The sequence below is a fragment of the Phyllostomus discolor genome, chromosome 8 (genome assembly GCF_004126475.2).
Source record: "Phyllostomus discolor isolate MPI-MPIP mPhyDis1 chromosome 8, mPhyDis1.pri.v3, whole genome shotgun sequence".
Classification (NCBI taxonomy): domain Eukaryota; kingdom Metazoa; phylum Chordata; class Mammalia; order Chiroptera; family Phyllostomidae; genus Phyllostomus; species Phyllostomus discolor.
This window is the reverse complement of record NC_040910.2, coordinates 36,253,741-36,280,226: the sequence shown is the minus strand read 5'-3', so window position 1 is coordinate 36,280,226 and position 26,486 is coordinate 36,253,741. Positions and strand designations below refer to the sequence as shown.

Here is a 26,486-nt window from a genome sequence, read left to right as displayed (position 1 = left end):
CCAGTGATATTATCACCACACTTGGAGTGACTTGATCCTGAGCTGACTGTCAGCTTACATGAGTGAACAACAAAACGATCACTCTCAAACACACACACACACACACACACACCCTCCCGGCATCTGTGGGAGACCGGTGGGCACCAGCCTGAAGGGCTTCTCTGAAAGCTCGCTGTCCGAAACCAGACGCAGACTGAAGGGAAGACGTCCTGCTTCTCTAACTCTCCGGGAAAGACCAGTTCCGAGACTCCACGGACTTTCAAACTCTGCGCTGGGTCTCCTCTGCTACTCTCTTTGAACTCTGTGTGTGGCTTCCAGCGCAGCAGGCACTCCTCCCCACACCCAGCCCCGAGCAAAGACTCTCTGGACTAACACCCCACTAGCTCTTAGGCTGATGGGGCAAATAGGAGCTAAAGAGCTAACGAACAATATGGGTAAGTGAGAATGTTAAGTCTAAGGAAGGGACAATTTTCATTATTGTTTAAATGAATAAAATGATTAACAGAAAGTGTTAATAATACTGCTACTACCTAATTTTCCAACAACCCAAATATTCCTAAAAACTACCTAAAAAAGGATGAGCAGTATACAGACCTGCTTACACGATGAGACCGTTACAATTCCTGCATGCTGAGGACAAGGAGTAAAGCACTTGTTTGCAAGGACCCGATGGAGCTCCAGGGGCTACTGCCCTTTTGAGCAGAGAAGGAAGGCAGCGCCCTCTTTGCTGTGGGTTTTGCTCTGTTCACGGCTGGGCAAAGGGCTGGCGGATACGATCCTGACTAGAGCTCAAAGACCCTGGACTCTACAAGAACACTCCCATCCATTTTTGCCCCTCGTAGAAACTAGAAATAGAAAGCTTTCTGTCATCCTTGTTCAAAAAGTTAGAATGGAGTCCAGAATATAAATAATAGTGTTAGACTTGGAAAGAAGTTGGAATGTAGCTCTTCAGAATAGTGGGCTAAGTACTTTTTCACTGAAATCACATGGAAACACTGGGGGTACTGCCTGGGATAAGAATATTTTCTTGATGTATCTGTGGAATCCCCCCGAAGATTCAAAAGTCAATTTCTTAAGCAATCACAGCAACTAAAGCGGACATTCCTTACCAGATGGTCCAAATAAAAGAATCAATAGTTGGTGAAATTCAATGGTATTTTCACTGTCAAAAAGCCAAGTGAAAGACTTTAGAACAGGAATATTTTATAGGCATAGCATTTGATCTCTTGGGTGGAAGAGTCAAAGGCAGAAACTAAAGTGATGCTGGCACTAGGAATGTAAACACGGACTACACGACATCAGAAGCCTGAACGTGTGGCTGGAATTTCACAAAAGCTGCAGAAGACGGCACGCCGCCCACAGCTCTGCATGTGCCAAGCATGCCTTCGGTGCGTCAGCAGCGCCTCGGTCCCTCGCGCTGCAGCCCTGCTTCACGGTCTCCCACTTTGGCAGCACGTGGAAGTCACGTCTGCGGCATATGTTTCACAGAAGTAAACACACCAACTGGTTCTGGTTTTCTGAGGCCCATGATAATTTATTAAAAATGAAGCAGAAGGGATTAACACTACATAGGAAAACACGGGCTAGAAAAGTGACTTCAGTTTATTCCACTTACACTTTCCTTTTTATATACATGCACCAGAGCGATGTAAAAATCTGCCTGAAGAAACACAGGGAAAAACTACAAGTGTCTAGATGCAGCTTAGAAAATGGGAATGATGAATAATCCAGGTTTCACGGAAACTGGGTCAGAACATGGCAGGACAGCTCATGCTGATACTACACCATTCCTCAAGGGAGCGACACACCAAAACCTCTTTCTTTTTGGTATACTTAACACAAGGTATCTATGGGCAACTGTGGGAAAACCTAGGATGCTGTGACTAGAAGTCACAGGGTCAACCTCCTCCTTTCACCGAGAAAAATGAGGGGCCTCTGCAGGCAGAGAACTATACACACCTACACAGCTCAGTGCGGAAGGCAGAACAAGGATCCTCCCCAAAGACGTCCACAAGCTCATGCCCAGGACCCATGAACATGTGGCCCCATATGGCAAAGGGACTACTTTGCAGATGTGATTTAGGATCTTAGACGGGGAGATACTCTCATGGATTATCTGTGGGAACGCAAGGTCACCACACTGGAACTTAGAAGCAGAGAAGCTATGATCGAAGAGGGGGCCGTGACCGTGGAAGAAAGGCCAGACATGCGGCGCTGCTGGCTTTGCAGACGGAAGGAGAGGTGGAAAGCCAAGAACTGAGGGCGGCCTCTAAGGGCTGGAAAAGAAAACAGAGTCTCCCCTCGAGCTCCAGAGAGGAACACAGCCCAACGATGCTTGGATTTGAGCCCAGTGAGAACCACATCAAACTTCTAACGTACAGGACTATAAAATAATAGACCTATGTTGTTTTAAGCCACTAAATTTGTGGTAATTTGTTATAATAGCAATAGAAAACTAATATAGTCAAGTGTTCTCATGGCCTTATACACTAGAATTTCAAGATCCAAATTATATTTTAACTACTATTTATTATTTTAAAATGCAGTGTTTTGGAGCAGACCTCACTGCATTCATTACTCTAAACTTTGAAAATGTAAAAAAGAGGTCTTAAAAACCACCTTTCCGAGTTACTCACACTGGCCTTTAGAGCTGAAACAACTTTATTTAAATATCATAGCTTGTCAACGTTAAACACTTAATATAGCATCCTTTCTTTCCCTGAAGATGTTTACCAACCACACTTTGAGGATTACTTACAATTGTTTATCCAAGAATAAAATAAGCTATTTTATTTTATACACTCTCATATCTTGCTGCTATAGAAGGGCCATTCACTTGACCAACACATTTGTACAAATGCCTTGTTGAGTTATTTAAAGCTCTGAGCTTGTTATATGTATACCATTCCTCCACCAGTATGTCATTCTTACAGGCTAATCCTTGATTAAAGTCACAGTGAAGCCTCTTCAAGGTCAATACCAATTCCAATACCAATTCCAATACCAATTCCATAGCTCCAACATACCTAAGTTCGTCCATTTCCCTCTTCTTCTTCATCTCTTCCTTTTCCCTCCTCTTCATTTCCTGAATTTGGGCCTTTTTCTCATTCCTCTCCTCGCGGTCTCTGCATTCCTTCTCTGCTGCTAGGTCTGGGAACCGCTCTGTTTTAGTCTTTTCTAATCGGTTCAAGATCTCATTCACTTTCTTCTCCACTGTCACAATCTTTACCTTTGAAGGCGAGAGGGGAATAATAGTGAATCTTTACTCTATGGTTATCCCCCAGAACGGAGAGGCTTTCCAGGGGCTTAGCAACCCAGCTTAATTCCCTTTGGAAAACATCCACGCATGCTGAGAACTCGGTAACAGAGACGTCGGACAGAAACCACCTGCTCCACTTGGGGCAGGACCCCGCCTCCCTCGGCGGTGCAGAACACTCACATCCTTCTGCCTGTGAAAGCCTATCTGCCCCACGTCCATGTCAGCCGTCTTCTTCAGGTTAGACCACGGTGTATACACCACGCTAACGTTGTTCATCTTGCAGCCTGCCGAGAGAGACGGTCGTCAACATGCAGGCAGGATGACACTCAGCGAAGTGTTAAATTTACCCACTGGCAAGGTACGGAAATCCAATGAAGGGAGCAGCTTAGAATGAACAAGGCATCAAGTGCTTCAAACCATGAAATATTAAAAAAAAAAACCCCACAAAAGGCAAATGGTAAAGTTGACAAACACAATTCAAGCAAAAGTATTACAGTGGGGCCCAGGGTTTGCTTCAGGGACTTGAGACTCACTAAAATTGAATGCACATTTATTATACGCATATTACCGAGAAAATGCCCAAACAGATTTGCTCAGATTCTCACAGGAGTCCTTGATCCAATAAAGGTTAAGCAGCAAGACAAAGCAGAGTCGTGGCCTGGGATTCAAGAGACCCGCGCTCTACCCTGGCCCTGCCACGCACCGGCTGTGTCACTTTGGGCAAGTCCTCATGGCTCTCGCAATCTCATCTGAAACACGAGGAAACTGAACACTGTAGTAAAGTTTTGTGTGTGTGGTTTTTTTTAAGCTTTCTTTTAGCAGTGGAACCTCTTTTACATATCAAGGTGATCAAAGCAGAGATGCTCCGGATGAAAGGGATGCCAGGTGCCCGGTTTGTTCCTCCTCCTCTCCTCTCCCTCCCCACCGCCCACAGCCCTTCTACACCAACAGCCTCCAGGCAGCTCGCAGGATCAGTTTAACTGCCATCCAACACTCTTTAAAGCCCTTTGAGATTAGGTGGCAAATTATTTTATAGTTTATTAAACCACTCCATACATGGGAGAAATCTGATGACCACCACCTTGCTTCGCTTATGAAGTATTCCTGCCTGAAAATTCATGACGCTATCCTACCCAACAGGAAGTGCCAGACTAATCCGTATCCTGGCATATCCCACACCTGGCCTGCACTCTAACAGGCTCCATGTCCTGAAAGACAAAGAGGTGCCTCCAGATAAAAGAGACTAGAGGCATGACAAAGAAAGGTGACACGTGATCCTGGATCAGAAAAAACTCTACAGAGGAACAGGAGATGGGACGCTGGGAAAACGTACGTACAGACGTATGTACCTGTGTATCCGGTAACAGTGTTTGATCCATGTCAAATTTCCTTAATTGATCACTGTAATGCAGTTACTGAAGAAAATATCCTTGTTCTCAGGGCAGAAATGATGAGTGTGATCTACAGTTTCTTTTATATGGTTCAGCTAAAAAAGTTAATCATGAGTGTGTTACAGAGAGAAAGGAAATAAATATGGAAAAAATGGTGAATCTAAGCGAGGAGTATACGAGAGCTGTGTGTTTCTTGCAACTTTTCTGTAGGTTTGAGATTTTTCAAAATTGAGTTTTTAACAAATCTCCAATGTGCACGGAGGATACAATCATGGATTAGACAAGGGATCATGCCTTCTAAGACTAAAGGAGGGCAGGAAAGTACACGAGTAACTGCAACTGGAAGAGAACTCACCAAATGTCGGAAAGCTACAGGTAAAGTGCTAAGGTGGTACAGAGGGGCAGTGGGCGCTCAACGGGAGGAAGGGAAAGGCTCCATGAGAGGGTTAATACAGCTTAGTGGGCAAGACAGCAGACTTTTCAAGTCAGACTGTCTTGACTTCAAATGCAGCCCCTACTACATGGCAGCGCTCTGACACTTTGGGCTAAGTTCCTTAAGCTCTGCTTCCCTATCTATAAAATGACAATAATAATCTCTAATTTATCTGGGTTGATAAATGGAACAGTTTGTAAAGTGCTAGGAATATAATTAACATTCGGTGTTAGTGAGTACTACAACTATTATGTGGACCTTGAACCTGAGCTTGGATGTGGACTTGCGATGATTGACAAGAAGTACAAAGTTGAGACCAGAGGGAATAATACAATCTCGTGCCATGTAACAACGTTTCAGTCAATGACAAACCGCCTATGATGGCTGTCCCATAAGATTATAATGGAGCTGAAAAATTTCTATCACCTAGTGATGTATAAATGGCATTGGGAAGAAGATGCTCAAGAGGTTCATCCACGACTTCCAAGAGTTTGCCAAGGACAAGGAGGTTGCAAAAAATCAACAAGGCTGTGTTTGAGATGGCAACCAACTTCAGCCTGGGTGTGGATGAGGATTACACCAAGGAGCCCTAGAGGTGGCTCCTGCGGAACTGACTAATGAGGGGAATTGGAACTGGAACAGGATGCATAGCTGAAGATGAGGCAAGAGAATAGGAAACTTCAGAATAAGAAAATGAAGAACTCTCAAGAAAATTTGCAATGACGGAGGTTGTAGCAGAAGCCTTTGCAAACTTTAGTAAGATCCTTAAAAAGTTAGAAAACATGGACCCCCAACACGGAAAGGTTTTCATTAATAGAGAAGGATATTTATGGCACCTTATCTGCTTATAAGCAAATCTGTGTTGGAAAAAAGAACCACCAAGCAAACACCATGGACCTTTTTCTGAAAAGAGTGATATCTTAAGAAGAGCCTCCCTCCAGGAGGTGGTCCAGGGGAAGGAGTGTTATCACAGGAGACGACAGTTCTGTGCATGTCATTGCACCTGGAGACCCTCCTGTGGGATGAGACGTGGAGGTAGGAGATGGTGACACTGGCAATCCCGACTCTGTGTGGGCCTCGGCTAATGTGTATGTTAGTGTCTTCATCTTTAACAAAAAGTTTAAAAAGTAAAAAAAAAAAAAAAATTCTTTAATAAATTAAAAATGGAAAGAAGCTTATAAAATTATATAAAAAGAAAATATTTTTGTACAGCTGTACAGTGTGTATTTTGAGCTATTATTACAAATAGTTAAAAGTTAAAAAATTAAAAAGTTACAGTAAGCCAAGGTTACATTGAAGAAAAATATTTTTTTATGAACTTGGTACAGCATAAGGGCACAGTATTTATAAAAGCGATAGTCGTGCACAGTAGCATTCTAGGTCTTCACTCACTCAGCAACTCACTTGGGGGCAACTTCCAGTCTGTTCACGCTAAGTGCCCTACACAGGTCTGCCATTTTTTATCCTTTATACCACATTTTTTACTGTACCTTTTTTATGTTTAGACACACAAATACTTGCAATTGTGTTACAATTGCCTACAGTATTCACTATATTACATGTTGCACAGGTTTGCAGCCCAGGAGCAATAAGCTACATGTGTAGGAGGCTACACCATCTAGGTTTGTAGAAATTCACTGCATGGTGTTTATACAACGATAAAACTGCCTAACGATGAATTTCTCAGAACGTATCCCCATCATTAATCGACACATGACCGTAAAAGCAAAGGCACAAGGTGGGAAAACAGCAAATATTTGCTTTGGCTGGAGTGTGAAGTATGTGAAGGGAAAAAGAGTTCTGTAGTCAGATCAAAGATGCTTAAAATGCCAGCATAAGAAGTTTGGACTTAATTGTATAGACAAGGTGGGGGTGTCATGAAAAGTGCCCAAGCTTTTAGAAAGTTTAATCTGGAAAGAGAGTAGAAGATGAATAGAAAACAGGATCACCAGACTCCACGAAGACAAACAAGTCGAACCACACCTTCCTTGATGCTGAAGGCTGAAGGCGGTCAGCCGCGGAGGAAAGTATTTTAACTCCACAGTGACACAAACGGAGCGCACTTAGCAAATCTCCTGGCACAGACACTCTTCCTGACTCCTCAGCATCCTCTGCTACTCACTCACGACAGTGACTCTTAGGCCTAGCTCCTTTTTCTGCTCAGTGAGCCACGGCTGTGCAAGGGAACGAGGAGAGAAGAGTAATTCTATGTCAAGGCTTCTTTTCCTGTTTTCTTTAAAACTAGTCATCTATAAAGAGATTAAGAAGAAAGAGGCTGGGCCAAGAAGCCCCATTAAGAAAGCCACATCTGCTAGCCAGGGCAGAAGAGGTTGCAACACACAAGGAAAGAAGATAATGATGGTTTTAATTTACACCATTTTTAATGTCAATAACTGAGTATCTTAACTGGAAATCTTAGACACTGTTCTAACTCATGAACATGGAATGTCCCGCCCTGGCCAAGTGGCTCAGTTGGCTGGAGCGTTTTCCAGTACACCAAAAGGTTGTAGGTCCGGTTCCCGGTCAGAGAACATACCGAGGTTGTGGGTTCGATCCCTGGTCAAGGCACGTATGGGAGGAAACAGACAGATGTTTCTCTCTCACATCAATGTTTCTCTCTCTCCCCCTTCCTCTCTCTCTAAAATCAATAAACATATCCTCAGTGAGGATTAAAAAATTTTAAAAAAGGAAGTGTCCTAAAACTAACTGCAACTTAATGATTTATGGAGTTAAGAGAAAGTCAGTGGCTCTACAAGACAAGACTTCTACTTTCTTCGACTTGGTACCTGAAACATTAAAGCTGCTTGAGTCAGACTCAGAAAACACAGTCTACGTGATGGAGAAGAGGGCACACCCCTCAGTTCCTGTTTTGTAATCACCAACCCCTGGTGCCTGCTCTTGGCTGTGTGTCTGCCCCATGCTATCTTCTACCCAGACCTTCTTTCTTTCCAACCCTCTGGATCTTCCTCCAACTTCATTTCAAACCAAACTTACCTCTACCCTATGCAGCTCTATGTCCTATACCTAAAATCCAATCTACTCACTCAAACATTCTCAGCAGAACACCATCTCCTGGCTCCCCTTTTTAACTCCCACCTCCACTCTATAACTGTCCTTCTTACCCCACACTACTGACAGGTTAAGTCCTGTACAGTAGGAATAAAGCACCACGCCCAGCACCACAGGCCCTTCCTAGAACACTTAACACCAGTGGTTCTCAAGCCCTCTGCACTCAGAATCGGCTGGAGAGTGCTGGCAGCAGCTGATACTCCCGGGTTCCCCCAGATCAGTTAAATGAGACTCTCTGGGAGATAAAGATCAACTGAGCTGATACCTTCAGTTTACAGGGAGACAAAAGTTAGGGAGACTAAGGAAGGAGAAAAGCAGGAAAGAGTGATTTGGAGATTTGAGCTGTAGTATCTAATGACAAACAGTAGAAATGAAGACATCAAACAATATTCAAAATAAAGCCACGAGACACATTTCTTCCTTAGCTACTAAATAACCTGATTTCCAAAAGTCTCTCTACAAATAACCTTAAGGGTAGGCAGGTATGGACAACCTACTATTCGAGATAAGGAAAACAAGGTAAAAAAGAGTCGAGATAGGGCCGTAAACATGAGAGGGGAGGGGAGGTCAGTCTTTAGTTCTTTGACAGGAAGCAGAACTGCCATCTTAAAGAACACGTTAGTCCTCTGACTCAAGCCAAAGTCAGGAACACGTCCCCTACAATGTAATCCACGTCAGACACAGAGAAATCAGTGCTAATTCTGAAAACACTTCTAGGAAAACTGACCTTGAATGCTATTGGCCTTCACAAGATGGGCACAATCCATTAATACTTCCTTTGGAATGTCTTCTATCTTCTCCCCCTGAAACACAAAAGTAAACCAAATGGTCCAGGACTTTGTTACTGATCGACACTAGAGCACTCACTGGGCTTTGCGGCCTCACCAGCCACAACGTTATTAAAAGCAGGGGCTCTTCAACTGTATTTCAGAGCATTGAAAAATGAAGTCTGTTACAGGAGTGTTTTAAACTAAGAAGACAGTAATATGGAAAATATTGATAAGTGAAAAACACCAACAGAGGGTATAAAAGAAAACTACTAAAATATTAACTGTAATTATGTCCGAGTAATTTCTCCCTCTTTCTTCTCATTCTTACTTCTAGAAACCTTGTGGAGAAGCTTTCAAGACAACTGGATGTGTTCTTAGCTGAGGTCCCATATGACTTTCCTCTCAAAAAGACATAGTTTTGAGTCTCCTACATCTATCCTCAGCCCTAATCAGGAAGCAAGCTCTTGATGTGTTAAATAAAACCATCCCCCGTAAGGGAGAAATAATATTGATTCTTTCGTCTACAGATACTGTATCAAAGTCAAAGCTGAATAAGCAAAGCCTTCCCAGAAGAACAAAAATATTTGAGGCAAGAGCGAATGGAAATCAACTCGGTACTGACTCCTACCAGGCATGAGATTACAGAACTACTTCTGTCTGGGAAAGAAATGTTCTACCTACATAAATATTTTAGATAAATTAAGGGTATTTCATTATGCTTCTACATGTGGTTTTTTTGTTTATATTAAGTGTTTTATATGGGAATCTCTCAAATACATAAATTTTGACCCAAAACTATGTGATTAAAATTTGTCCCTATTTTAAAGATGTATCTTGAGCCCTGGCTGGGTAGTTCAGTTGGTTAGAGGGTCATCCCAATATGTCAAGGTTGTGGGTTCAATCCCTGGTCAGGGCACATACAAAAATTAACCTATCAATGCATAAATGAATGGAACAAGAGATGTCTCTCTCTCCTCTCAAATCAATAAATTAAAAAAAAAAAGGTATATCTCATTTTGTGCAATTCCCTAACCACAGAGAGGATTCTGAATTTAATATCTGGACAATACAATGTCATCATTATGAATATCAACCATTACACTAGGCTATAATATGGTAATAGTGATGGCTTCAGGGGCCTTTTACAATACACAGGAGCTGACTGACCCTATGCTAAACAAATCAAAATTAAGAATTCAAAAACAAAACAAGAGCTACCAGTTTTTGCATACGTACCGCATGCCAGATACTATGTAAATAGACATATGAATGGATAGTAAGTATTATCTTCACTTTACCAATGAAGAAAATGAAGCCCAGTGAGGAAAGAAACTGGGCCAAGGTTCCAAATATGTAGTTAAGTGACAGAGCTGAAAGATGAACCCAGGACTAGAACCACGCTCCAGGAACTGGGCCCAGGGCGTGGTGCTGACGGAGTTCTTGCGGAACTGTTTCTTGGCCTTGATGTCAGGCCATGTCCCAACATCCCTCCGACCACCTGAGGCAGTCACTACTCCTGAAGCACTCTCCACTTCCTGTTTTGCAACTTCTAAAACAACATGAGCAGGAAAAAAACTCACTCAGCTTAGCATTATGCATAAAATCAGAGTAAACAAACTACGCGGAGAGAGGTTAAGGTACTCTCAAAACGTAAAGGTCAGAATTTGAACTGTGGGCTTTGTACCATCTATGTTAATAAGATAAGAAACCTCTAGATAAGTGAGATATTTTCTATGGGTTTTCAAAAATCAAAATGCCTAGGAAAGAGCACAGCTGAACACCTATGATCTTCAAGGTTTGGGATGAATCCAACTGAATTCAATAAAAAAGAATTAACACATATAAGTGCTTAGCATGTGCCAGGCAGTACTCTAAGTGCTTGAGATAGGCAAGCTCATTTCACCCTCACAGGGACCCAATAACACAGGTGCTGTCAGCTCCCGTGTACAGATGACAATGGGCCCAGCTGAGTGATTTGCTTCAAGTCACACAGCAAGGAGCTGAGCCGGGGTTCACACCCAGAGTCTGGGTTCTGAACCACTCAGTCCTACTGCATCCCCAACACTTACTTGGCACCTGCTAGGTACAAAGGGCTATGCCGTTTACTGCAGGGCATGAACCAGGTAAGAGTTCCTTAAAGAGAATATATTTTCACTGAGCACTCTGTGTGCTCCCAAAAGAAAATAACAGTGAAACTTCTATTCAAACAAGCACCATATCTTGCTGTGCATAATGCACACTTTGCCCAAATTTCTGAAGGAAAAATAAGGATGCACATTATACGTGGGTATGATGATTACATACTATGGGCATAATAACGGTTATAATAATCCCATGTATGATGCGTGCCAAAACGTGGGTATGCACTGTACATGGCAAAATATGGTAACAACTCGTGCTAATGTGAACTTGGGGCAACCACCATTACTTCCATTGTCTAACATGGCAGAACCCAAAGGAAAATCTTTAATGTGAACCAAAAGGAAAGGTTATAACACCACACTCTATTTTTTCCTAAACTTAAAATAGTTCCAAAATGGCAAGAAGTGGCTTAGGGGAATTCAGAATTTTATTGCCGCACAGAGTTCACGGTCTCCGTCTTTCCCTTTACGGTGCAGGCCTCAAAGCGACAGTACAAGGTGGGGTGCAGTGCTCACCCTGCTAGTAGATCAAGGGAGGAATATTATAACCACCATGCAAGTGGGTCAGGTGGTTACTAAAATGGTCAAAAAGTTGTTGTTTTTTTAAATTATAGAATTCCCCAAAGTGTTTGGAAAACCTATAATTATCAGATAGCATTTTAAATTAGCAGAGTACTTTCAGAGAGTAATCTGACCTAAAAAGAGTTACCAAACTGTTTAGACCTTTTGGCCCAGTAATTCCATTTCTGAGAATTACTGTAAAAAATAATTCAAAAGAAAAGCAGAAAGCAGTTCACAAAAAGATATTTCTTGCTGGAGGGTCATAATGCTAAAAATTGTAAATCATCTAAATTTTGATATAAGCTTTCACTAATTGTGGCATATTGCCAAACTCAAAGCAGTTAGCATATATATATATATATATATATATATATATAATAAAAGTAACATGAAAAAGTTTATAAACGGTCACTTTAAAAGGTGATGCAATTGACCAGGGGATGCCAGGATGCCATGCCAATTGAGACGAAGAATCTAGCCATATCACGAGCGTACGACACAGTGTCACTGAAGGGGTCTGGGGGCGGGGGGGCTTCCCAGTAACTCTGAAAGACTGTTTTGACTAGAAACTATAAGGCAAAAAAAAAAAAAACCCCTGCATACAAACACTGTACATCAGTTAATAAAGTTGTTTCATATGGGAAAATGGGTTAACAAACCTGAAACCACTTGCATGTATACGGGTGTCAAATAAATAAGCACATACACAGTGGGGGAGCCAGGCGGCTCACTGTCTGAAAAGGAACCGACAGATAAGCAAGGCAGAAAGGCTGGAATGGATTTGTCAGGTACATCTGTATGAGCTTGTGTGTAGCTTGGTGTGGAGATGGAGAGATACAGAAAGGACTGTTCGGATGTGGATGCACGGCTGGTACACATACAAGTGTCTCCCAACTCTGTGTCAGGTGAGAGGGCCTCTGTGCAATTCTTGCCCCCAAATCTGTAACTCCAGTCTATGCCTGGCAAAACAGCAGAAAACCCCAATAGAAAATATTGACCAATGCTTCTCAAACTGTCAAGGTCATGAAAAAGAGAAAGAGTGGGAAACTGTTGCAGACCAAAGACTACACAGACATGGCAACTAAATGCAAGTGGACCCCGGACTGGGTGGGTCCTAGAACAGAAAGAGGAAGTTAATGGAAACCTGATGAACTCAAAACAGAGCCTGTAGTTTAGTTCATAGTAACGCACCAGTGTTGGCTTCTAGGTTCTGACAAATCTCCCATGGTGAAGTGAGATGTTAACAATGAGGGGAACTGGGCGTGCAGCACGTAGGAGTTCTGCATTCTCTTTGCAACTTTTCTGTAAATCTAAAATTACTCCAAAATAAAACATTTTAAAAAGCAATACATATAACGAGTATATATACCCTATGATTCAACTATATAAAATATAACATATGCCCTGGCTGGTGTGGACAGTGGATTGAGTGCCTGCCTGTAAACCAAAGGGTCGCCAGCCAGTTTGATTTCCAGTCAGGGCACATGCCTGGGTCGTAGGCCAGGTCCCCAGTAGGGGGTGTGCAAGAGGCAACCACACATTGATGTTTCTCTCCCTCTCTCCTTCCCTTTTCCTCTCTCTAAAAATAAATAAATAAAATTTTTAAAAATAATTTTAAAAAGCCCATAAGACTATAAAGACACATTAGAAAAGTAGTGGTTTTGCCTTGCTAGGGAAGATTACATTTTTTCCCTTTACTACTATAATGCTGCTTTAAACCTCCGAAAGCCCCTGATAACTGGGAACATCTGCTCTTGGTGAGGCAGGAAAATCACATGAGCTTGAAAAAAAGGAACCACAGCACGATCTCCAATGGAGAAGACAGTAAGTACAGGAGTATCAACTGAAATGAAAGGGAGAGAAAGCAGAGGTGACAGAGAACACATCTGACCTGGCAGGACACGGCAGTGCTTCTACCTGGGAAACAAGTACTATGTCCAAGTCTCAAAAATCAGCAGACTTTCCCTGAGTGATTTTCTGGGTCAGGGGAAGGCAGCTCTTAATCTGCTAATTTCAGCCTTCTGTATATATTACTTTAAGCGATTCAGCTGCAGAAAAAAGGAGAGGACAAGATATGATGCTCATCACTAAAGAAAACGTTATGAATCCATGTTTAAGTCCAGTTACCTTATGTAATCGAAGGTATACATGAGCCGAAGAGATTTTGTCCACATGAAACCTACAAAGAATGAAAACCACTTTTAGCAGGAGGTACAAGACAGCCATCTCCTCGGGCCATTTGCATTTAAAGCATTCCTATCCAGAAAGTATTAACTCAGTGCCTAAGCACCATGGGGAGTATGAAACACAGTCACCGCCTCCACAGGGCTCACTACCCACTGGGAGAGATAAGATGCACAGGGAAGTCCTGCAGCTGGGCGGGACTACGGCGGACTAAGTGTCCAGACAAGTGCAGGAGACAGTCAATGTTACAGCCCTGGGACGGGTGCTGTTTTAAGTGAGACAGCCCTGCCAGGGACCAAAGGCTTCACTGGCAATCTGAGACTTGGTGGGTCCCTGACTGAAGCACAGGACTTAGAGAAAACAGGGAAAGGAATTTCAGTTGAGAAGAGAGGGGAAGGAGGGCAGTGCTGGGAGACTTGCTGGACCACTGACAGAAACACCTCACAGCTGCAGATGGCACCAGTTTAGAGAAAGAGACGCGACATCCTGAGTTCCAAGCGATGGCAACACAAAGAGAATGCCAAGCAGAGTTGGAAGAGTAGGCGAGGAGTGAAGGCAGTGAACAGACACATCATAGAAGGGGTCAGCCCAACCCTGCACCCAGCCTTAAGCCCAGCGATGGCACCAGCGCATGTCTCCTGGGACAGCATGGTGACTGCCCTTTACGACACTGTCCTAAAAACATTCTGAATGCCCTCCTGCCCCAATGTCCTAAATTTACCTTTCATTAAGACTCTATCATTCACCAATAATTTCATTAACTCTTTTAGAATGTACTTTCTCACTTGGTCAAACACTTTGGGATATTAAGTTTTTCATACTCACAATTGGCCAAATGAAGTTGACTCTCTCTTTGCAACACCCAGAGATGCCCCAGAACCCCAGCACCAAACAACAACTCACAACTGCCACTCCGTTAACTCTGGCCGTCTCCTCCTCAGTCCTGACCTGCCCAGACTGAAGACTGTGGGGTCAAGCTCTAGGGGGCACCACTACCACCATCATGTACTTCTCCAGGCACTTCCTTAGCATTAATGCATGCTTAGAAGTGCAGTGGTCACACATTCACAGTGTGACTCTATATAAAGGTTAAGATTAGGCTGTTTCTAATGTCCTCTTTAAAGAGGATGAGCATCTTGCTAGTCACTTTGAATACAGAAACATATTATGCATTTTTGGCAGCCTATGATGACTCCAGGTTTTATTCTTAACCATTACTGATAACCAGAAATGAGTATAACATCTCAGTTTATTTTTTTTCCAACTGTCTCACTGACTCATTTGCATTCCCATGTAAGAGATTCCTACAGATTATTATCTTGAGCTAGGCATTCCCCCCCCGCCCCAAAAATGGTTTTTGGTTTTTGTTTTGGCAAATCTAGAAATTATATATCTCATTACTCTCTTTCAGGATCTTAGGAAAATACCCCATTAGTAAGCAAGCTCAATGAGAAGTGACTTCTCCCATTCCAACTTGCTTCCAACCGCTTCTCCATTTACAACTCTCCTGTGTACCCATAAGAACCCAATTGTATTCTGATTTTTCTTAAAGGCCTTTGATGTAAAATTTTACCAAAAGAAATGCACAAACAATTCAATACATATCTAATGGGTTCATACATAAGTAGTCAAAGTTCTGAAGTACACATGGAAACAGCAGGCTTGCAGGCACACCTCCACCTAAAGGGCTGGGGGTGCGTAAAAGTAGGGGTCTTTGGTTGAAATGTAAAACAAACACAAAAGCCAGCTCTGTAAATAAACTATTTTCATTAAGTTTCCTTAAAAAAAAAAAAAAAGCCTTTCCATACCTCCCAAAATGCTTACTCAAAGTTTAAATTATGCCCACTAGTTCTCTCTTCTGTGTTCTTTCTCTTCCTGCTTAATCACCATCACCTTTGCCGCGTGCAGAGACTGCCGACTTCAAGGAAAGAATCAATGCCCTAGGGATGAAGAGATCAGGGCCCCGGAAGCTGGGTCGTTTAACTTTCTCAAGTGGAATCTCTGGAAAAACCACTCATTGTGGAGTTTGGGGCCAATAAACAGAATTTCAACTTTCCTTTGTTTGAAGATGAATTTAGTTTCCTTCTCATTTAATGCTAGAAAAATCCTCTGTCTAAAGGCACCTCAGGAGGTTCCCTGGTGTGACTTCAGATGTTGACATGGGGATGGGGGGGAATGCACCAGACTGAGGCAGTGAACCAGGAAAACCTGCCCTGGAATGCAGACCAACTGCATCCTTCCTAGCATGCCCCGGGATGTTCCGGAGACTCACAGTTTATGCACCAGTGCGCCAGGACAGGTCTGGAATTTAGGGTTCTTCCGGCTCCCATCCAACCTCAAATAGCTTCTGAAAGTCAGTCACTCACTTTCCACAACAGTCATTAATCTCAAGACTATTACAGAGAGTCAGAAAGGGCAAGGGGTGTCTAGGTGTCCGTGGACACCACTTTGGTTACAGACTATTCCAAGAGTCAGCGTCAATGAAATGAAAAAACCCAAATCATAATACATGGAGTGTGCGTTTTAAAATGGAAATTTCTCTTCCACTTATTTTTTTTCTTAAATGTCAGGTAAATTGATTTTCATGGTGCATCTGAATATATACCCTTTTTTATGCAGGTATTTCTGCCTCAAACCTGACATGTTAAAAATTTTAAAAAGGTAACTACATAACAGGTGCAGCCATTCTGATCTCCCTGGACAGAGTCTAGAGATCTTCGGGCTTCAAAGACAAGTGAAATAATCCAGATGGGGGTGACAGGCGCTCAGAATGGCGATAACCTGCAGCTGTTGGGAAGAATGCCCATGGAGGTCATTTCTAGACAGGCAGAGAGCTAGTCAATTAGAAAGCCAACCAACCACTGCTGAATACCTAGGTGTGAGGTCCCATGCTAGGGACTGGGAATACGGTGGTGAACAAAACAGATTGTTGTCCTCCTGGAACTTACAGTCCAGGGTCCTAGGAAGGTGGGTGGCACCCAATCCAGAAGCCCTGAGCAGTGCAAACTGCCCACCCGAGGTAAGGGAGTACCACGCATCACCTACCACAACAGCATATTTGAGTTCAGACGACAGGCCACTGTGCTGGGACAGGGCAGATAAAAAGAAAAAAAAACTTTAAAATCCCTGAGGTTTCTAGTGCCTGTTCGTTCCTGGTAGGTGGACCTGAGAGGGTGACAGATAGAAAAGCATTTCCATTGGGTTCATGGACGAGCCCCTTCGTGTGGGGTGGGCTGGAGCAGGAGACAAGGTGCCCTTCAGCGGTGCCTGCACACAGGGCTGGGGGCAGAAAAAGGGCGCAAACAGAGTCCAGGGGGAGCTTCAGTTAGGTTCTGTCATGTTTTTCCCACTGAGCATTCGGTGCTGTGCACCTCATTAACATCAATCAACTCTTCTAAGAAGTGGCAGCCTACACTCTGTAGGGACTTAAATTGGAGAAGAGAGGTCCAGAGAGACCACAGCCACAGCTTGAGGGAAGAAATGACCTGCAGCCAAAGGGCAGCAGCCTAGGGGGATGGAGAAGCGGTGATTTAGAGCCACAGCCAGCTGCAGGGGCCAACAACACCCAGCGCAGGCCTGCTCAGTTTCTCTTAGCCTTAGTGTCCTCATCTGAAATACGGGCATACTATCAGCAACTATTTCCCAGGGATGCTGTGAGCTAAATGTACTAATGGAGGTAGACACGTAACAGTATCTGGCATACAGTTCAGTGCTCAATAAATGTTCACTATTACTCTCATTAAAGCAACGGGGTCCATGAGCTTATCTTCAGGGGGAGCATTTGGTAGGGAGTTGGACCTGTGGAGACCATATCTCACCCCACGGGCAAAGTTAGGCTCCAGGAGAACATCACAGGGGTCAGAATGAGCGGCGGGTGCTGAAGACAGAGTGAGTGAGCAAACGGAGGCTGAGAGCGTTCGAAGAAAGAAACACGAAGGGCCAGAGTCCGTGCACCACCAGAAGGTCCGGGATCTGAGAGCAGAAAAACCCAAGTGGTGCTCTAAGGCAGTTAGAAAAAGAGTAGAGCTCAATAAGAATAAAGAGGTCTTTTTTCGTTCATTTACTTTGTTGTTTTTTGGACTACGTTTTGAGAGCAGCACAACTATCTTGGAAAGAGGCTAAGGAAGTATGTATTATTTAAATTTCCACAGATTATTTTAGAAAGAAGGGGTAGGGGCTGGATCAAGACAGGGCTAAACGCTCGAGGGAGTTACAAAGACAAGGGGAACCCAGTCCGTGTTTTCTCCAAAGCTCAGTCTAGTCAGATGCTCCACAATCCACCTACCTGGAAGCGTGTGTCTATTTTCTTCAGTGCTTCCTGTGAAGCCTTCACGCACCCACTTGGGAAGAGTGGTCTGAATGTGTGTAGCTGTGGTGGCCTCAGAAACTTACTGCACTGGCCAGAAAGTCCATTTAGTTTTTTCCACAAAATGAGAAACACATTTTTTATTTTCACCAATAACTTTGTTGATTTAGATATTGTGAGTATGCTGGCTATCTCCTGCTATTGGCTTCTAATGGGTAGAGGCCAGGGGTGCTGCTAAACAACTTCCAATGCATAAGACAGCCCCACAGCAAAGAATTGTTTGGCCAAAGTGTCAACAGTACCAAGAAACTTCACAAACCACTCTTGACATGTTCAATCACTCACAGCACCTTCTCCAAACACTGCATAAATCTTTTTTGTGTTTCGGTTGTGTTTTTACCTTTCTTGAAATAACAAACCATGATATGCTAAAAATCTATATCTTCTTCCATCTTCAATATTAAGATGACTGCACAAAAATTTACCAATTTTGATGGGTTTTTTTTAAATGGATGCTGATATGACAGCTGTCACAATAACAATCTAACAAAATTATTTCAAATGAATTTAAAGACAACTAGGCACTCCTAGCACCACGGTATGGAAAAAACAAATGAACTTTTTGGCTACCCCAGTGCTATCAGAGACACACACGGGACAAAGAGGAAGCCTATGTTCTGGAGGCCTTCGCAGGTCTGAGCTCTGACCCTGAGGCGCCATTTCCAGTTCAGACGGTAATTATGAACGAAGGGAACTAGCCATAAACAACATCCAAAGCATGAGTTCTAGTTCTTATCATAGGAGTCAGGTGGTGGACCACGTCTAAAAAAGTAAATAATGATCCACTGAAAGCAGAACCAAAATTGTTACTTACCAAATATCTTCAGGCCAGCCATACTTTATTAGATCCTCATCTGCAGGGAGATACAAGAGAACAAAGAAAAGGTAAAAAAAAACCACAACAAAACCAAAAAAACCTTCAAATGAAGATATGCCAGAGTTTATTGGAAAGGGGAGAACTACAATCCTTCCCACAACTTTTTTCCCTCCCTTAATGAAGAGTAATTCAGAGAGGCTTTCATGCTTGAAAATTCTGTAAAAATAGTTTTTACAACTTGACAATTATAACTGTGACAATCTTTTATAATAATACTTATAATCTAAAGCTCAAACATATTTCTATTTAAAGATAATACAACTGACAAAACAGAGCAGCTGAGGTTGGATGGTGTCTTAGAAAACTGATTCACTGTAATAATATTTATATGTTTAAATTGTTTTGTTAAAATTTTAAAGCCAATGGACTACATTTTACTTCTTTAAAAAAACCCTGAATTTTAAAATTATAGAAAATTAGGGAGTGAAACAAATACCAGAAGTATAAAAAAGAAAATAAAAATTGCCTAAAATAAAATAGAAGAGTGGAACATAGGTACTGGAAAGGATGGGGCAGGGAGCTGATGTTTTTATTACAAGCATTCTGTTGAACGTTTAAATTTTTAAAAGCTGACTTTAGAGTGGAAGGGAGAGAGAGGAACACTGATCTGTTGCTCCACCTATTTATGCATTCACTAATTGATTCTTCTATGTGCCCTGACCAGGGATCAAACCCACAACCGTGGTATATTGGGTCGATGCTCTAACCAACTGAGCTACCTGGCCAGGGCACTATGAGAATTTTTAAACTATGTATGACAGGTAAAAATAAAACAAGATTTTAAAAAGTTATTTGGAAACAATGACAACCTGATTCTATCAGATGGATAAACTCACTAATGTTGACACTTGGGTTGTCTCTAATTATAAGTGTTTCAATAAATAATTTTAAATAAATATGTCCATTTTCCTGATTATTTCCTTAAGGTGTATTTCTAAAAGGCAAGTATTCAAAATTTATGCACATTTTTAAGACTAATGATATGTATCACCACAGAAAGTTTATATCCATGTATGGACAAACGTAGGTTCATAGTTGTCTGTATGGAAAATAATACAATAATTAATAAATAATAGAAGAACAAACGCTGTGTTTTGCCTATTCACAACTGTAAACCTACTTCTGCCCCGCCCTGTACTTCTAGAAGCCATAGGAACAATTAGTAACTAATTGTGTTTAACACAGAAGCATTATTTAAAGTACTAGACACAAAGTTAAAAATTGTAAAGTACACAAAATAATACATATCTGATGATTTTAAATGTACGCAAGAAAGTATAATCTCTCTAACTTTAATGGGGTATTTACTTCCCGGAAAAGCAAAAGGAAGGTAAACCTTGCATGAGGGTACTCTTAGCAACTGCAGACACAGTGAGTTTCTGAGGGGCTTTCTAGGAGCCTAAGTGGGAGGCTGAGCAAACAGCCAGCAGGTAATCAGAGCAAGTAAAGGCAAATCTAAAAACCTCTTCCTCAGGCAATGTTCGGCTCCCTGGTGACACCTGCTGACTAAGAAAAGGAACACACCAGCAGCTTTTTAGTGGAAGTAAACAGTTCAATAGAAATTCATTTATATTCCATCCAGCCCTTGGTCTGAAGTCATCAAGGCTATTATTAGAAGGTAAGTGCGATGTGCTAGGAGCACCAGAGGACAGAGTGCTTAATAAACGCTACACCTTCTTACAAAGCAGCTATGGAAGTCGACGCCTCCAAATGACTCCAAGAATTCTTGGGGAAAAGTGTATTTATTTTATATACACTTTAATGACAACAAAACACCACTCCAGTGGACTCTAGATAGAATCTAGATTGACATATGCAGACACAGATTCTATATCTAGATTTATATTTGTAGATATAAATTCCTCTAAAGGACATTTAAAGGATTCCAAAAAACAAAAATTAAAAACAAAACATAAAATATTGCACATTCTAGCCCATCCTAATCTACTCCTCCACAAAGCCCTCTCAGCTTTCCCTAATCCAGTTTTCTTTCTCTGCCTCCTCCACTTCCACAATATTTGCTATTAATATTAATGTATTTTGCCCGTACTTTTTTATAACCTTTATTTTTTAAAGCAATTTAGGTTCAGAGCAAAACTGACCCACACTTGCTTCAGTGAGTGCCTCCACCTGGATACTGTGAAAACACAAGACTGAATCTCCCTCTCCGGACACTCACAGAGGCTGGCGCGAAGGGACCCAGCGAACAGTAACTGAAATGGAAGGCCCGAGAGACAAGGTGGGAGAGTTACCGCACAGCTGCCTCAGGTCAGCCGGCTCCGCTGGCAGCCAGTCAGTGTGAGCCAGAACGGAGGCAGCTCTTTGCTGTAAGAAATACATGGAGCCCACTCCCCCGTCCCCCACCCACACCCGGAGCTGTGCAGTGCAAAACCCCCGCACAACCTCACAAAGCAGCTCTGCGTTAGGAGCCTCTCAGTGACCTCAATCTTGGATTTGAATGTGTGATGAGGTAGAGAGAAAGGCAGATGTGGTCAGGTTTGAACCTACATCTGCTGTAGGTACAACTATGGCTCCTAACTGTGCCTTACTGTTCAATGGAATACAGGAAGGTAGCACCCCCTCTTCAGCCGCACGCATCAGGGGGATGCTCTGAAGAAAATACATATTACCTATGACAATTTATGGGTTACTAGGAGAAACATAAAAATCTAGAACTGATATATTGCAAATAGCTTCTCCATTAAGTCACACCTAGAATCAATGTCATAAATTCATTAAAAGGAAAAACTTTATAATTGAGTTACATTATTCTGTATTGTTTTATTCTCTTGGCAAGGATGTGATAATCTTGCTTATACTGATTCTGCTTTATAGCAACCATGTTACAGCAAGGTTCTAAACTTTATGTAGATCTGAATTGTAACTACATTTATATAACAATTACACATCACACTATTAGAGATCATATATGCTATATATTGTATGCATATATCGTATTTTAAATATAAGTGTGTGTACACACACACACACACACACACTATATAATTACATCACCACTCTTTGACATCTTTTAATTTTTGGCCTTATTTATGTCATTAATGTCAATGTCTCATACTGAAGAATGTTATAGTTGCCTCTTTTAAAGGATCAAGTTTAAACTGTTGTCAGTTTCAAACTGCACCTAGAACAGACACTGGTGGTTTTAGAGAGGGAAAGAATTGAAAGGTGACTCTAGCGGATGATCCAGCTCTCCGCACTACGAAGGCAGAGTCATCCAGCCTGGAGTGTTCCCACTGCGGGAAGGGCTGCTTGGGCAGCTGAAGAAACTCCAGTATGGCAACTACTACTTACTGAGTGCCCACTAGGGCCCAGACACCTCACCCAGGCTCTTTCATTAACCTTCACGACCTCGCACAGTAAATACCATCCATGGTCTTCTTACATCTAAGAAATCTGAGGTTCAAAGAGGTTAAATCACTATAGCTAGTTTGCTAAAGAGCTGGAATTTTAACCCAGACTGGCCTGATTTAGAAGCTGTCTCTTCCAAAATGTTATACTAGCCCATGAGATAAGCAGCTCTGTTTTCCAAGCCTGAAGAAGAGTAATTCTGGCACTTCCCCCAAGAGCTCTTACTACTGCAGCTCTTTTCTCCACACTCCACACCCTGGGGGTCGGCACTGCCAGCCCACTGCCCTCAGCTCACTGCTCGCCTGATCAAGGAAGCTGAACCTCACTTCCGCCGCCCTCCTCGCTCCTGCAGTCAAAAAGGTTACCCCTCAAGCAATGTTTTTATTTTTAAATTTAGTTCATTTCATCAGTGAGTCAAAAAATTAATTTAGCAGGCTGAGACTAGCTTTTAAAACAGGAAATAAAACAGAAAATAGAGGGCATAGCAAACAATATGGGTATTTTTGTTTTCTTTATATGAAAGTGTATACCGTTGTTATATGATTGTGTATACAGTATGAAGTGATGTATTTCATTCTGAAGTCAAGGGTCAACAAAGTCAGACAAAAACTGTTAACACTCCTTGACTTAAAAGAGCCATCTTCAGCCTTAGAAAACCAATTGACGTATTTCCACTAATCTTAAATGTGGTGAAAACGGCAGGAAATGATCTTTTCAGAGTCCAAATCACAGATTATTTTTATTTGATCTAAACTGGCAAAGGTTAACCTCTGACTCATATCAACCTAAAGCAAATGGTATGGCAAAACTTTCACTAAGTAAGCTTCTAATGAGCAATTAGTGGTCCAATTAGCTCAAATATTACCTGATATAACTAAATTCTAGGCAAGTTAATCCCCTGGAGTTCTTTATAATGTGTTAGTTAGCAGTAGTAAGTTGAAAACTCATATCCAACAAACCATAGAGGGAAAAGGCAATTAACACTTACCTTCTGGAAATTTCAAAATCAAATGCTTTAGAAAACTTACTTTCATATTTATCCTTTCCCATGTAAATAGTGTAAGCAGATGAGTTACCTAAAACAAAACAAAAATAAAAAGTAGTCAGATAATTTCATCACCAAAAGTGTGTCATGGGAAAAACGAGTGACAAATGCTTAGATTTGGGGTCGGCAAAAAGAGGATGGCCCATCGGCCAAAGCGAGCCCTGTGTGCGGACAGCCCTGGAGCTGAGAATGCTTTTTAATTTTCAGCAGGCTGGAAAAAAGCAAAACAAGGAAGAACAAGCTATAGAGTATGGCTCACAAGTCTAAAATATTTATGATCTGGCCCAAACAGAAAAAGTTTTCTGACCCTTATAATAATAATAAAAAAAAAATAGCTACTTTCCTACTTTCCTGGGTAAAGTTCAGTGCAATTCCAGTTCAGTCTTATATTCTGCCTTCTTCAAAAGAATTTTCAAAAGAGAAAAATCCAACCTTCACCTCATTCATTTAAAAATAGGCTCTTAGACTGAACCAAGTTTTATTTTTCATAATTTAATTAGGCCAATATTAAATTATATTCCAGGTGTGCTGCAAATTATAATGGGCTGCCTGTCCCATTCGGGAGAAATATGCCTCTTAAGCTTCTAAATCATTGGCTCTGAACCCTGATTACATATTAGAATCCCCTAATTATGCACCAGCTCCACTAAGACTGACCAAATCCTAATCTCTGGAGGACAGGCACTGGTGTTTTCTAAAAGATTTCCAAGTGATTCTGATGTTAAGTCAGGGTTGGGAACCACTATCCTAAATCAAACTGAATGTTCTGGTATGGCTTACATTAGGAATTTACTGTACTGACAGTGTGTTTTAATGTGGGCATGCGCCATCTGGAGTCAAACAGAAAGTTAAGTTTCCTAATTGAAATTCGAACTGGGCAATGGGTTTCCAAGCTCGTCTACCAAATTTAGTTGATGCCATCTGAATGTAACCTCCTGAATTAACAGTCACAGGGGGTTTAGTCTGTAAGACCCACCAGACGGGTGCGAGGCTAATCTGGGCAGAGTGCCGACTGTCACTCCAGAGCACAGAACTGCCACACGTGAGCGGGACTCGGAAGGCCAGGGAGCAGGCACTCTTTCACTACAAACGCTGAGCTCAGGATGGCCTGTCCCTTCAGTAATGAAACATTCCCTAGGTTACTGATTGTGGCTGCCTCTCTTGGGGAGCAAACTCCTAATTCCTTGGATTAGCAGTTATAATGACTACAGTCCATAATTACTTGGAAGAAGTTGAGAGTAATCTCAAAGGGAATGTTTGCATTGCCTAGTTGACAGAAATACTTATCTATAATTGAGCATTTTATTGGCTTCATAAGGCCTTAGCATAGCATATGAAAATGCCAGAAGGGCAGGAACAACACTAAAAAGTGTTTCAGATTCTCTGTGCACAACCTGGCAATACTATATGTATATACCCTTTGGATCCTACAATGTCACCGCTAGGAGTATATCCTGCTAATTAAATACTCCATCCAGCCATGATGTTCTTTTCACCAGCTAAACACTAATTAAGACTGGTTAAACGTATTATAGTATATCCATAAACAAAATGTCATGTACCCATTAAAAAGGGCCACAGTATTCTTGTATATCCATATACAATAAGATTCAATTTGTAAAAAATAGATGAATATGTAATTAAGTACGCATATTTATGTTCACATATATATATTTTTAATATATGCATCCATTTTCTTTATATGTATGGAAGGATATACATCTGTTAACATAGTTACCTTAGCTAGTTTGCTCTCACACAGTATACAGGTCGTTTTTGCAATCAGAACAAAAGTAATTTTTAAAATGATTAAAATAAAACAAAGCTGTCCCTGTGTTGGCCAAGTTATCTAACTTACAGCCAAGAGAACCACAGACAATTGTTTGGACGGCTGACCTACACAACTGCTACAAGCCCAAGCTGAGGGGCATTCTACAAAACAATTCTTCAACTAGCAAGTGTCATGAAGGACAGACTGAGCAAATGCTCTAGGTTAGAAGAGACTAAAGAGTCCCTTGTAATGATTTGTCATTTTCCTTTGTTATAAATACATTAGGACACCAAGTAAAAGCTACTTAGATAATAGTATTGTTGCAAAGTTAATTTCCTAATTTTGATCATGAAAAATGTCTTTTAATAAGAGAATATCCTTGATTTTAAGAAAAAAATACTTGGGAGAAGAGTGAAAATATCAGGGAAAATTAAAATAATGCAATTGTTAGAATGTGGTTAAGAAGGTAAAATGTTCAAATCTTGGAAATCTAAGAGAAGGATATAAAAAAAGGCTTTTACTTTTCCTGTAACTTTTCTGAAAGACTGAAATTATGTCAGAACTAAAAAGAGCATGATTGCTGAGCAAGTGTTCTGAATTAAGCTCCTGTGCATGTTAAAGAGCTAAAGACAAAAAATAAACTGAATTACTTTGGTACTTTCGTTATTCTCACCCAAATAACAGGGTTCATTAGTATGGAAACTGGTTATCTTGAAGATAGATGACTGAGGCATGGCAGCCAACCCACCTTGAGGGGCCGTGTGACCACTGCATAACATACAGGACAGTCTATCCTACGACAGATGCTATTCAGAGGTACTCAGTACTAAGTACCTCTTCATGAGCAAAGTGCAGGTATTTTGTGGGTCCATAACACAAATGGTCTTGAATGTGACACTGGAAATATAATAAAGCTAATGTTTCATTATGTCACTATGAGAAAACATGAAAGAACAGAATTGAACAGATTTTAGTTAGAGATACTAATCTTGAAACAAAAGGAAAGGCAAAGCTTTCTATTGAGATTTTTCTCCCCATTTTTTTGAAAAAGGTTTTAGGCCACAGCCACTTGGTTAGAAGCTTGGCTACCTATATGTAATCAGTTCCTGAAGATTCTGCATTTCAAGTTGTTTTCTGTACTGGGATATGTAGCTTTACTACTATTTTACTGGAAAAGTTATATATTTTTCCATTGACTTTGCAATTTTAAGAGATTTGCTGCACAAGGGCAGTTTTATTAGACTTAGAGG

The 26,486-nt window shown here is 41.5% G+C and overlaps 1 protein-coding gene across 3 annotated transcripts in view; it reads right to left on the bottom strand.

Annotated features, from left to right (window-relative positions):
- CCDC25 (coiled-coil domain containing 25) overlaps nt 1-26,486 on the bottom strand; it is a 40,089-nt gene that overhangs the window by 11,823 nt on the left and 1,780 nt on the right. For 2 of the 3 annotated variants that reach the window (XM_036032049.1, XM_028519851.2), the window contains exons 2-7: nt 23,449-23,496; nt 18,989-19,028; nt 13,752-13,803; nt 8,880-8,955; nt 3,440-3,543; nt 3,027-3,229 (exon numbers count right to left, since the gene is read on the bottom strand). In XM_036032049.1, the coding sequence (XP_035887942.1) occupies nt 3,027-3,229; nt 3,440-3,543; nt 8,880-8,955; nt 13,752-13,803; nt 18,989-19,028; nt 23,449-23,496 (523 nt within the window). Of the gene's footprint in view, nt 1-3,026; nt 3,230-3,439; nt 3,544-8,879; nt 8,956-13,751; nt 13,804-18,988; nt 19,029-23,448; nt 23,497-26,486 lie in introns of those variants that run through there. The other variant, XM_036032050.1, reaches the window with a different exon arrangement.